This window comes from Falco punctatus (assembly GCF_963210335.1).
Source record: "Falco punctatus genome assembly, chromosome: 7".
Lineage (NCBI taxonomy): Eukaryota > Metazoa > Chordata > Aves > Falconiformes > Falconidae > Falco > Falco punctatus.
In genome coordinates, this window is record NC_137587.1 from 18,037,174 (window position 1) to 18,051,143 (window position 13,970).

Genomic DNA, 13,970 nt, shown 5'->3' on the forward strand with positions numbered 1-13,970 from the left:
GCAGTGCGCTGCTGGGCTGGGGCAGACCTCCCGCGGCCAATTCTGGCGCTCTGTGGTGTCAATTTACTGCAGAGACCCCACAATCACCTGGGATTATTGTACCTGTTCCATTGAGAAAGTCCCGCTGCAGTTAAGACATGAAGTTGTATTCACATTAGGACTGCTTTTGCTGAAGCACACGTGACTTTAATCAAACACTGTGTTATGGGCCTGACATTTAACAAACCAAATCAAACCCTAGCATCACTGTACTAGTTTCTGCTTTCAGGGTGGGTTTTTTTTGCAAATTACTGAAATAGCCCAGGAAATAAGATTTCAAAATTTAATATAGACATCTCAAATTTGTAACATAAAATGAAAATGGTAAAGCTATGGGGTTTTTATGTATTAATATGGTAGGTATCTGGATTTGTAGGGATCGGACTAAAAATACCTGTCACTTTCTTTGTGTTTTATTCCCCAAATTTTAATGCCAAACGTAACTAGAACTTGAGTATCAGGCAGTGGTGCATGTCATAAGAGAGGCAATTTAGGATGTTAGTTTCTGAACTTAAAAGGTAATAACACTGCCAAATGACAGCAGTGGTTTACAGCAGATTTTCTGTATCTAAGTGATACGGCATAGTTCTGTGAAGAAATGTCATGTAAAATGACTATAATGAGGTGTGGTATGACTTTATTTGTTCTTTAATGAAGACAAGTGTTTGAAAATTTGGCCCATACTATCCTTGCTTCCACATGAATTCATAAGCCATGACAAGCAGTGAATAATAAGAAAGCAAAGTTGTTGTTTGCATTGCGATGTGGAGGTACTATCCCATTATCTCAATGTGTTTGACACCTTTCCCTCTTGAGAAGGAACGGCAGGATCCAGCGAGGCTGTGGGTGTTGTCACTGTAGGCTCTGCGACTTCGGAATTTCGGGAGCTGCCCTTCCTGGACGCCCCAGTGCAGCAGGAGGTGTGCAGGCACCATCCCTGTCTCCTCAGCGTGTCTGGGGAGAGGGGGGGAAAATTCTCAAGAGTGTGCTCCTCAAGAGAAGTCAGTCATTGGGGAACACAAGAAGAGAAGTGTATTAATCACTGTTTCGTTTCTCTCTAAGATCTGTGTTATTTGCATGTTGGTCTGACTATGGGACCTATTTAGATTTGCAGCTTTGAACCTTTTCTTGAAACAGTGGGCATATAGCAGTTGTCTTGTGGCTGTGGGAGGGAGTGCAGGTGGCACTTCTGTCTTCTGAGGAACCAAGAAGATAAAGTGACTGGTTCTTAAGACCTCCCAATCACCACTGTTATATGGTATAGACTACTACCGCTGTTCACAAAGTCATCTTTAAAAGATGCCACCAAAGGAGAAAGCAGTTTGAGATGGGACTCTTCCAGGGAAGAAGGGTGGCAGGCCTGTGGAGATCAAGAATTAAGTTGATTCTTATGTACCTAAAGGTAGGTAATTAATTAGAATGGAACTGATAACTACAACTATTTTTTGTACATGTTGTTAGAAGGGAGTAATTCAATAAGAGAAGTAAGAAACCTGAGGAGGAGAGGGAATATGATAGCTTCTGTATTTCTGGTGCTTTGTAGTACTTCTGTTTTATAGTGTTGGCAGATGGTATATAGTAATTTAATATGAAACTGTAGAATTTTATCTAGCAATGGAATATGGTCCATAAGTATTTAAAAATCTGTCAGTGAAGATCAGCCAAATTATGATGAGCTCTTGTTTTCAAAGATTTTTTTCCCCTGCTTCTTTCACATGCATAAAATAAATCCTTGGCCACATTAGTTAGGTTTTATACCTTTTTGTAATTGTTCTCAAAATCACGTGCATTTCTCCTGCTCCCATCTGAATTTTAAATTAACTGCAGTAAGAAAAGATTTTTTAATTTATTTGGTTCTATGAAAAGATATTTTTGAAGTCTAGACAAAGAGATTCTTGCTTCTCTTGATTGTGGTGTTGCGTGCAGGAGATGGGATCTCTGGCATGCTCCAGAGGTTTCCAGAGCTATGCTCTTCATGCTTTCCTTTGTGCATGCTCTCAACAGTGCCCTCACAACTGCTGCAGGGACGAATGAGAACAGCAATGTTCTCAGCTGCTGAACATGAGGGAAGAAGCAGCTGGTTTCTCCCCTGGAGATGCTTTAGTACATCAGGTTAGCTGGCCCGAGTCCCTCTTGCAGTGCCAGAGAGCAGCACCAGGCCTGGTCTTGCCTGGTAGGCTCTTCATCTCACTGCTGTCTTGCATCTTCATTATGTGCCAGCGCTTTCATTCAAGTGTAGAAGAAACCTCGTCTTGAATCGGGCCATGGCTGGCAAAAGTTTTGAATAGGAAGACCTCTGCTGTTGGACTTGTGAGGTTTTACCAGCTCACCAAAGCAGAGACTTGGGAGTCTTGTGGCCCCATGCTGGGATTGTTCACCAGGTCATTTGGGGAGTTAGAAAATCTGCCCTGGTGGCAGCTGTCAGACGGGCATGCGTCTGTTGAAGGACCAGATGGGACTTTGAGCCATCTGAGGGGGAAAATGGAGTTGAATGAATACAAACGGGGAAAGGAACATCAAAACTTTGTGAAGTTCAGTGAAGCAGTAGGCAGAAAACACGGTCCCATTCTGCACAATTCTGGTGCTTCCATGGTTTGCATTACAGGAGTATTTTACTATGAGTGTGTTGACACTGGTGGAGCACCTTGGCTCCTCATGCAGCTGGTGTCGCTGCCAGTAAATAAAGTGCTCCAGTCTTTCATTGGCACGTTTACATTTATAGGATTTATATAATGTTCCATCCCTTGTGGGATGAAGTAGGTCACTGTCAAAGGAGAAGACAAGTTGACTCTGGAATATAGGATGCTTGAGTATGTATCGATGTAGTTTTCTTGGGGTTCCTGAGGTATGCTCTTGAATGGTTAAGGAAGTTGGCTAGGTTTCAGTTTTTCTGTTTGTGGTTCTCCTATGCTCTTTCTCCTTCTCTGTTCTCTTATTTAGCAGCTTCTGTGGAATAGAAGCTCTTTTCCTGATACTACCCAGTCTCAGCAACCAGGATAAGACTCTCTAGGATGAAGCTAGCTGTAGATGCATGGGGGGAAATGGCATTGGGACTATGAAGCTTTTAGTGATCTGGGAGAAGGGGCAAGCAAAATGAAAATGCATTGTTTGCATTCTGGATTTTTCGGACAGTTTGAATTAATTGGATTACATGGTGAGGAGTCTTGCAGATAATAAAGGAAAGTAAAAAGGAAGTTGGTGGATGGTGTCCCGTTTTAAGATACAAGAACACCAAAAAGCATTCTGCCGAACTTGCCTTTGATTAGACATCACTTTTGATTATGACAATGACACAGCAAAGGTAGGTACGGCGAGATGACTGGGGATGGAAGTGCAGCATAGTGTGGAGAGCTGTCATGGTGAAAGGAAAAAGAGCTATGTCTGTATCAGAGAGGGCACGCTGGAAATGATTTTGAGGATTTTTCCCAGTGATAAAAACTAATAGTCTAGATTAACGAAAGATTTCACAAAATAGCAAAGATGGTGTTGCTTCTCTGCATAATATCTAATTACTCCCTTGGGAATCTTTCCACAAATGGGATAAGGTGTACCAGGCTTCTCTTGCAACTGATATTTGCTTGGAGTTTGTACAGATCCAAGATGGTAAGTAGTGCAATTCTTACCTAGGTGGAGTATTCCTCTGTGTGTCTGGGAAGGGCTGGGACACTTTAAGAATCTGCTTCATGATGTTAAGAATCTGCTTCATGTTGTTTAAGAGTAAAAATATGAAAGCTAGGGCATCTGGCATGACTCTCAAATAAAGGACTTTAATTTGGGATCTGGGATTTATTTACTCACAGCAGATACTCATGTTCAGTTCTATTTTGTATCTCCTTGCTAAGATTGGCCAAACCGCTTCTTTTTCTGGAAGTGGGGTAACCCTACCTGCACTGTGATGTGGGAAACTGTTCCAATGAGACTGAAAAGCAAATTTGTCCCCTTTTTTGTCTTTAAATGATCTGCAATCATTTTATACCTTTGAAAATCCATTCTCACTGACTTTTCTTGAAATGAATCTTCCATGGGGTAGCGTTGCCTCTTTGTAGTTGATGTGGAAGATTGCTTCTGAGAGCAGATTTGTTTCAGTTGTGCGTTACACTGCCAATAGCTGGGTAGCAGTGACTAGACTTCAGTGGGCTAATAGCATTTCCATTGGATGTGTTTGACCAGGGGAATATTCAATACTGGCAAGAAACTAGTTGCTCTTTGTGTTTTCCTTTCCTTTTCCTTTTTTTTTTGTTTTCCCTCCTCCAAGAATGGAGTCATCATGTTGTCCCCTCACCTGCAGAGATATTATTACTCGTACAAAGAAATGAGCTAAAATGTGTGTACTTAAAATTTTTAGTCATTCCAGGTGTCTCTAATTGAGATGTTACCAGCAGTTGGTGAGATGATTAAAGGACAGGCTGGACTCATGGGCCGAGGCCGGTTGTACCAGGTTCAACAAGGCTCAGTGCCGGGTCCTGCACGTGGGTCACAGCAGCCCCACACAGCGCTACGGGCTGGGGGCAGAGCGGCTGGAAAGTGCCTGGGGGAAAAGGGCCTGGGGGTGCTGGCTGACGGCCGGCTGAGCGTGGGCCAGCAGTGTGCCCAGGTGGTCCAGAAGACCAACAGCATCCTGGCTTGTATCCAAAACAGTGTGGCCAGCAGGAAAGTGCAGTGATCGTCCCCCTGTACTGGGCACTGGTGAGGCCGCACCTCGAATCCTGTGTTCAGTTCTGGGCCCCTCACTTCAGGAGGGACATTGAGGGGCTGGAGCTTGTCTGGAGGTAAGCAACGGAGCTGGTGAAGAGTCTGGAGTACAAGTCTTATGAGGAGCAACTAAGGGTTGTTTAGCCTGGAGAGGAGGGTCAGGGGGGACCTTACTGCTCTGTACAACTACCTGACAGGAGGCTGTAGGCAGCTGGGTGTCAGTCTCTTCTCCCAGATAACAAGCAACAGGACAAGAGGAAATGGCCTCAAGTTTAGTTTGGATAATAGGAAAAAATTCTTCACTGAAAAGGTGGTCAGGCAATGGAACAGGCTGACCAGGGAGGTGGTGGAATCACCATCCCTGCAGGTGTTTAAAAAACGCATAGATGTAGTGCTTAGGGACATGGTTTAGTGATGGACTTGGCAATGCTGGGTTCATGGTTAGATCTGGTGTTCTTAAAGGTCTTTTCCAACCTAAATGATTCAATGACTTTTCCAGAATTATAGGAAGGGTGAAAGGTATTGTTCCATTTTTGTTTTCCATCATGCAACAGTTCAAGACCAGTGCCAGAAGATGGTTACATATATGCATACTTTTAAAATGAAATCCAAAGCTTACTTATGACAATACTGACCTCAGTCCAAAAGACCTAAATTTCTAGTTTATCCTGTAGGGATGTAAAATAACTATATGCTTACACAGAAATTATGCACGTGAAGAGGGAGGTGATTGTTCTAGAGGTGGGTTTTTTTGCTAGTATGTGGCCCACAAACACCAGTTTATACAACAAATAAGGAGAGATGGGAAAAACAGATTTGTGTAGTCCATCCTTTCTCAGTACAAAGGTGTTCTCTGTACTATTCTTCTGGATTTTTGCTAGTCCAGTTACAAATACTTTTAACAGTGTTTCTCATGCTTCCCTTGGATAGGAAATTACAAAAAATTTCTTGATATTTAGTAGTCTCATCTTTTTTTTTTCTTTCAGTCTCTACCTCAAGGTTCAGGAGACCCATATTGTGCTATTTTTGTAGCTGACTGTATATGTTTGTATCAATATCCTGACTTGGTAGCTGCAGTGTATTTAATCCTAATATGTTTCTTCAAATCAGTAACGTTACAATAACAAAACTAACACAGCTTGTGAATTGCTGTACATAATACCTCTGTCTGGTATATTCATAGCATTTCATTTTTATTATTGCAGTCTTTACTGAGTGCACTGTTTATCAGAGTTTATAAGGAATGAGCTTTGCTGACATTATTAAATCACTCAAGTGTGCTAAATTATGGCACCAGAGCAGGTGCTATTGTCTCCAGCTATTTTGGAAAGAAAGGAAAAACCCTTAAATGATCCTGGACATTTATACTTAAAGGAAACAACCCTTTATATTAATATAAAAAGATGGTACTCAGTCAAGCAAATTCTTGGCAGTCAGTTTAAACTTACATGTATATATAGCACACTGGAGCCTGCTAAGTACCTCTGTTTTCTTTATGGATGGAGCTTTGGTGCCAAGTGGTCTGCACCACGTACAGGTGTAGATATGCTTCTATCTGATGGATTGTTCCATAGTGAGCCACACTGTATACAGGATGTTCAAACACGTATTGATTATATGGTTCTGTAGTTTACAGCAGCATCATAACCTGATGCTTTTAAATACATATATGCAATCAATCTTCATGTGATGGAGATCAGTACAAAAGAAGTATTTAATGCTATACATTAGATGTTAGATTAAGTGACATTAGATTAAATGTATGTTACATGTTTTTTAACCTCATCACCATAGCATTATTGTGAATCTGTACAGTTCTTACAAGCATCGTCCTTGCTTTGGCTATGGACTGTAAACGTATAATAGTGTATATAACACTATTCTGGTTTTAGTACCAGGTTTCGTGCTCAGCTGCAAGGGAAAACCTCATATAGCACAGATGCAAATTTTGTTGTAGGGCTACTTTTATGTTTGTTACATATCTGTAAAATTTTCCTTCAACATTGTATTACAGAATAAGAAACTTGTACTTAAGAGAGGAAATTGTCATATTGATTAGATTTTAGTCCATTGTGCAAATAAAATTGAAATATTTGTGCTTATAGACTACTTGTTTCTGGTACTATAACACCAGCTTCCAACTGATTATTTGCAAAATATAGACATTTGACTCAACTACCACTTCTAAATGTAGAAATGTATACAAAATTTGTCAAGACTGTCTTAAGTTAGCAATTTTTGAAAGTGATTGTGTTAGCTTACAATGCCTAGCTGTATAAAAGATTATTTAGGCTGGTAGTATTTATTGTAAGGTGGGACAGGAGTACTTGAATGATTCTTCTGGAGCAACTTTCATGTCAGAAGCTTTATTCCAATCTTTCGGATCTATGAAAATGATAGAAATGGAAAATAAGACCATTTGGTGATAATATGGTGCTATTTACCTGAACAGTCATATCTGCGTTCGCTTTTTAATCGGCATTTTCCAATCATTCAAATTCCTTTTCCTCTCATTCATTGTAAGTGGAATTCGTACACTGACTATATGTTGTTATCCCTTATTATATAGGTTTTTTAAAAAATATTGCTCTGCTGTTGCACAACCATCTTGGTACTCAATAACTACATAAGCTGTTGCTGCAGTGTGTGTGGTGGCTGTCTTATGGCAGTGAAAAAGAGCATGCTTGAAATTAAGATTTTATTTGTCTGAAATTCAGAAGTGTGCTGTACAATAGTATTTACAAAACTCCACAAGCAGCAGGATTTTATCCTGTAGATGCATTTGGCCAGTAACAGATGCAGAAAAGATCAGGAGCAGATAAATATTTGTAGAGAGGCATATAGAGAATGGCCTGAGCTTCATTCCCAAACTTTTAGCAGAAGACCCTACTTGTCAAAGGCAAGGCACACAAGCTGAGATGCTGTGGCACACCACTTCTCTGTGCATTTGCCCAAGAAGAGGAAGCCCATCATCGTGTCCTCCGCCACCGAGTTATAAAACCTGCTGCACACTGCTGTTGTAACCCTGTGGTGGTGGTGCTCCAGCCCACAGGGCAATATGAAAGCCTGCATCTAGAACTGATCTATTAAGTAAAAAGTCACTGAATGTGATGTTTCATACTCTGATGACTGCTGTGTAGGTGTACACGCACAGGAATTCCAATCAACAATATGGACTCCTCATCGCTTTTCACCATTACCGTAGGAAATTTTAAAATAATTTTCCTAGCTGTATACAACAAAATTTTCTATGATATCTTGGGTCCCTTCACATGATTTGATTTATTAATGTATTTCTGGGCTGTGCAGATAGTATTATTTCTTTGTATAGTGTCATTAACTTTGTCTTATTGCCATGATGCTGTCTTGGCATATCTTTTTCAATTATTAGTTGCTACAATGAACAGTAATAGTATCAGTGACTGAAGGCGATTGTGCAGTAAATGTGTTAAGTTCCATTACTGTATCATGCTTTTTCTTTGCATTTTCTTACCTATAATGTACATAGTTCAGGAAAAAAACAACCCTGAGGTTAATAATAAGTGGCTGATTTTGTTTCCTTTTTCGTTACCCAAGTTACCTGATTTAGGTCACAGGGTTATGTTCCTAAAGGAGATGTTTGGAATCTAAACTTGGATCTGTCTCTATAGCAATTATATATTTTTTAAAATCTGAGTCTGGATTACTTGAAGCAACAAAAGGACTTATACTTTTAGCCTTGTAAATAGACTGTGTGTGTAAATCGTCTTTGCTAGGTGGTGCGCATGAGGGTCTCCAGCACTTGGGTCCTTATGGCAATATCCCAAACATCGTGGCTGAGCTGACAGGAGATAACGTGCCAAAGGATTTCAGTGAAGATCAAGGATATCCTGACCCTCCAAATCCCTGCCCGATTGGAAAAACAGGTAATTCTGCTGTAGCCTTTGCACCTCTGTCTTCACTGTACATCTTTCAGTGCTGCAATGGGTGTGTTCTTGCATTCTGTACTCCAAGAGCAGAACTGTTGAGCAATCAGGTGGTTTAGATGAGCTTTTTTATTTTTAATATGTGTACCTTCTGTATTGCTGTATGACTGCTAGAGAAGGTCAGGTGGAAGAAATCATCCTGACCTCGGAGTAGAAGACAGTGAGATTTATGATAGCCTCTTGTTCCTGAGGGAGTTCATTTTTAGGCTGGCCCCTGAAAAAAGTTATCATTCTGTGCAGATGAGATTTACCCTTATTTTAGAGACTTTCATTGTGCCAAGAGGAATGAAACTGTCTGCCCTGATCTCCAACCCAGACCATGAGTCAATATTTAAGATACCTTGGCTCCAATCCATGTGGCTTTATAGCTCACTGAGGGTGCATCTGTGCCAAGAAATGGAGAACGATGTGGACGTACCCCAGCGCGCTGCATGCAGGCTCACGCCGGCTGAGGCACGGAGCAGCCGGAGTGGTGCAGCCCCCAGACAGCGGGTGCCCCCTCGGCTCGTGGCTGCCCGTGTACCAAGCTGGGGGACGGACGGATGGGGACACGACTGGTGCTGAGGGATCTCTAAAGCAGCGCTGCGTGCGGATGATGTAGACGTATCCTAAGAGAATTGATCTTTTTCCTGTTATTTGAGCCAAGGAATGGCTTCCAGTACTGAAAGTAGTAGTAAAACCCCCATTGGCTGCCTTGGGAGCTGGAACTAGGAATGAGCACTCTATTTTTCTCTCATTTTTCATTTGTGAGCTAAGAGATCTTTTCAAAAATCTTTTCTGTTTAGTCTTCTTTTATGTTATTTGGATAATGCAAAACAGTTGTCTGTATTCTTACTAAAAAATGTTCTAACTAGCTTAGAATTGATCAAAAAATAAATATTTGTCATGAGAAGTTTTGCAAACAGTGTTTTTACATTTCATTCAAGAATATGACAAAATTTCAAATAGTCCTCCCTTACTGTTTTCCATTATAGCTCATTTGGTGTTGATGCCTGCATCTCTTCTGAAATAATTTCTAATTTTCCATTTTGTTCAATATAGCTGTTGCCTGACAGGTTGCAAATCATGGATTTAGGTTTTCTCACACACACAGACTTCCTATCTTCTGTGCTTCCCCATTAGACTTCTGTTAGTGATTAGATTAATACATTTAAAACCTGGCATCCAGAGAAATGCCTTTGAAAATCTCTTCAATTTTTCTTTCTCAGGTGAAATAGAAGTTGTTAGCTAAGCTAATAATACAGTCAGATCTGAACACAGGGGGAATTCTTTGGGAAGCGCTGCCCGCTCAGATAAATGGCTCTTGTCGTAGGTACGCTGTGAGTGAAGATAGTATCTACTAGGATTAAAGTAAAATGTTTTTCAGAGCCTTAAATGGAAATTCAAGTGGTGACTGTATTATGCATACAAATTACCAGAGGCCTTCCTCAATCAGGTCTGTGGATTTGCTTAATGGAAAACAATTTTTCCAGTCACTGTCTACATATGCACATTCCACAGCAGGAATACATAAGCCTGGAGCACTTGAGCTTGAAGACTTCTGGATTAGCGGTTGCAGAGGGTACTCCTGTGTCCCAGCTGCCTTTTGTGTTTTCTGCCAAAAGCAGAGACATTTGGAGATGGTCTACCCCATTTCTGTTGTCACCTGCTTCTCTCTTGAGATGACCCTGTCCCTGCTGAGACTAAAATAATTTTTAAGTGCTTGTAGTTAACTTCAGTGGTTTCTGAGTTAGCCAGTATGGTTAGTTTTCCCCTGTTCCTTATTGGTAACTTTATTTTTTCCCTCGTTTGAAGGAGAAAAGCGAGAAAGCAGCATCTTTTCAACTTGGAATAACCTCTTCAGGTCACTGAATCTACTCATTTAAAGTCAAATCTTTACTGTTTCCTGCATGTTAGGGAAAAATATAATCCATCTGCAAATCTTTTTACATGATGATCAAACAAGGACAGAAGGGAGGGTCTACAGGTGTGTCCTCTGGAGTTGCCTGTGTTGTGGCAGAGGTGGCTGCTTGGATGCCCAGCATCACGTCCAGGGTGGTAGGGTCTCCTTGGGTATGTCTGAGAAGAACTTGCAAGCTCCCCATGCTGACAGAGCAGAGGGAGCTCCAGGAGCAGACTATCGAAAGAGCTACTCTGGCCTCAAGCTGCTGAATCTTTGTTTAATGTAAAGATGTCTTATTTTGGTAAAAAATCCATAACCTGATTTTTTAAAAGGGTATTATCCTTGATAACGACGCTGTCTGCAAAACCATCCATTGTGATTAGATGATGTTTCGGGACCTATCAGGACCCATCAGATTAGTTACCAATCTGCAGAAATGTCTTCAGCATAAAACTTCTGCCACATTGCATTTTTATGAGATCTGATGTGTAAATGATTTTTAGCCATTTTGAACAAAGTAGCAAACCAGAAATGGAGTTCCATGAATAGCTACTCAGTGAAGGAAATCCTGTCCTTGCTCACAGCATCATTTTACCATGAGCTTCAAAAGTATTGCCTAAACAACTTCTGCACTTTCCTGGGGGCATTTAAAAATGAAAGAGGATCCTTCTGAAACAGAGTAACATGCAGTTCTATGTAAAACCAAGCTCAATCACTAATCTAAAAGGAAAACGAAAAAGAGGGGGAGAGCTTGGAAAATAATTCTGTTTTGAAGTTTCATTAAGTTGTGTTTTGTTTTTTTTTTTTAAAAATTTAAATATATCCTGGCACACTCCTTTCAAACAAAAAAATACCTGATATTTTCCAGTCAGCCAGTTCTTTAAATGTCTTTTGGTTTTTTTTAAATGGCATAATTGCATTTAAGAAGTTTGCTGATTAATGTGGCACTGACTGTGTGTTTAAAAGCTACTAAGCACTCAGGACTTTCTGACATACTTTTGCAGTTGATGATGGGTGTCTAGAAAACACCCCAGACACAGCAGAATTCAGCAGGGAGTACCAGCTGCACCAACACCTTTTTGATCCAGAGCATGACTATCCCAACACAGGCAAGTGGGTGAGTACATGCTTCTTGCTTATTTTTGTTGCACGTGAAACTGGCTATTGTCTGCTGTGTGGGGTACTGTGAAACCACAAGGAGAATGTTGTGCTTGTTGCCAGAATAATTATCACCCGAAGGGAAACTTCTCAAAAAGGTGAAATTGCTCTTGAAAACATGGAAATAATGCCTGTGATTGATAAAAAGCACATAAAAACAGAAATTAGAAATCCTTGTCTTATTATCTGTCCCAAAGCATGACTATGTGCGCACTTGATAAATGCACACACCACATTTCAAACCACAATGAACATGTAACCACATATTAGTGCAGATTTTAGCACGACAGTTCAAAACGTAACAAGGCCCTAATCTGAAAGTTTATCCAGGTTTGGTGACTACTCATCTATATAGATGTTGAAAAAAAAAAATAATGGAGTGCAGCAGTGCCTAAATACCTTAAAAATCTGGGTACAGATAGCTTGCTCGAAGGAATTCTCTCTGGTTTAAGGATTTTGGAGGACTTGATGCTACTTCTTTCTCTGTTCAGGTTGTGCACTATATTACGTTGAAAACCTGTTTCAGACGTTGCATATAATAAACACAGTGAGCTACATTATGGGCAAAAATCTTGCTCTGAGTGTACAAGGACTTTAATAACTCCAGCTAGACGATTTCTGCAAGTTAGAGGCTCCAAAAAGAGCTCTGCTGCTTAATCTTAGATTACATCAGTTAAATGTCCAATCCCAAATCCATCTTCAGGCGCCAGGAAAACAATAACAATGATCGTAATTTATGCTTCTAGAGCAAATCATGAAATCTCCTTTTACATTGTTTTAACACTACTTAAGATTGCCCTAAACCAGTGATCTGTAAGTATATATCGATAAATGGACATGTCTGGCAGCCTCTTCTCCTGCTGTAATTGTGAGACAATGATTCATCGTTCATAATCAAACCAGTGTAAGATTTATAGTCTTAATTACTTATGTGAGTGCTAAATTTCTAGAGAGCGTCATGCCAAAAATCCGAATTTTGGGAACTCTTGTTGCATTCTAAGTAATTACCATCAAAGGTTTTAATTTTAAAACCACCAGATGGTGAACTTTCTTATTTATGCCAGATAATGCTGTTAGTTTTCTTATTATTCATAAGTAATTTAGTCCCATAATACCATTCTGAAGTCTATAAAAGCACTTCTGTAAATCTTTGGCCTATAGCAATATTTCAGAATCAAGCATACATACTGCATTGTCATCAGCAACATACGTACTTAACAAATGGTAGGTAATCATTAGTGAATACTGGCCTTTTTTCATTTCTCCATCCATCACCACTAATTCAGGGGAAAAAACTGCTCACACATGGATTAAAACAGACTGTTAGGTACTAAACAGTAATCATATCTAGCTGCAGCGTAGCCAACTCCAGATCTTTTTAATGAGAGATGAAACAGCTGGTAATGTGCATGAGCAAATGTTCTGCCGAGATCCAGGAGAAATGCCCCGATTGCCTCCTCATTGTCTATTACTACACATTAAAAAGATAAATACAATAGTATCTGATTTGATGGCTGGTTTTGTTATTTTTATCTCTCTGGAAAAATAAAGGCAGGAAAGCGCTCTAAAAATTAGCTATTTGAGATCTTGTAAAGCAGAGATAAAAGTAGAGCAGCTCTTTTAGGTCACTTGCTGTCATCTGGACTAGGTTGTAAATGACCAATGCAGCCAACTGTGGACTGCCCAGTGGGTGACTGTGCATCCTTATCCTGCCACTGCCCCCAGCTGCCAAAATCCCCGCTGCCCGCCAGCAGCCCATTCCTGCTTCTCCTGTGGAAGAGCCTAGGACCAAATGCCCCAGGAGCTGTAACGGCTGTCTATTTACAGATGGCGTTTCCACAGGCTCCTGCGTGCTGTGAAGACGCTAGGCTGTCACCACCGTCTGAAGCCCTCGGAGCCAGTGTGTCTCCTGGACCCGCGCAAGCTGGCGTGTGCTTGCAGCTCTCGGGGGAGCTTCCCCCCTGCCTTTTCCTGCCATGGAGCAGTTGAGGCGGTGTTACAGTTCCCACTGACTTGTCCTTCCAGGGAGCCAGCATGCATTCCTTAGCGTAACCACAGTAAAACCCAAATTGCATTAGCAGGTCAGGAAAAAAAAAAAAAGAGACCTGCCTGTTCATGAACAGTGGGAAAGAAACAGGTTGGTTGGTTTGGTGGCAGATCCTCGTGCTTGCAAAGCTGTGGAGCCTCTGCAGTACCCTGTGAGTATCAGACACGTTCTATACGGGTAGAACAAG

At 40.9% G+C, this 13,970-nt stretch overlaps 1 protein-coding gene across 3 annotated transcripts in view; it reads left to right on the forward strand.

The window, feature by feature from the left end:
- The window catches only part of SCG5 (secretogranin V), a 29,805-nt gene that overhangs the window by 7,985 nt on the left and 7,850 nt on the right, over positions 1-13,970 (forward strand). For all 3 annotated transcript variants that reach the window (XM_080394283.1, XM_080394285.1, XM_080394284.1), the window contains 2 exons: positions 8,487-8,636; positions 11,583-11,695. In XM_080394283.1, the coding sequence (XP_080250409.1) occupies positions 8,487-8,636; positions 11,583-11,695 (263 nt within the window). The remainder of the gene's footprint in view (positions 1-8,486; positions 8,637-11,582; positions 11,696-13,970) is intronic.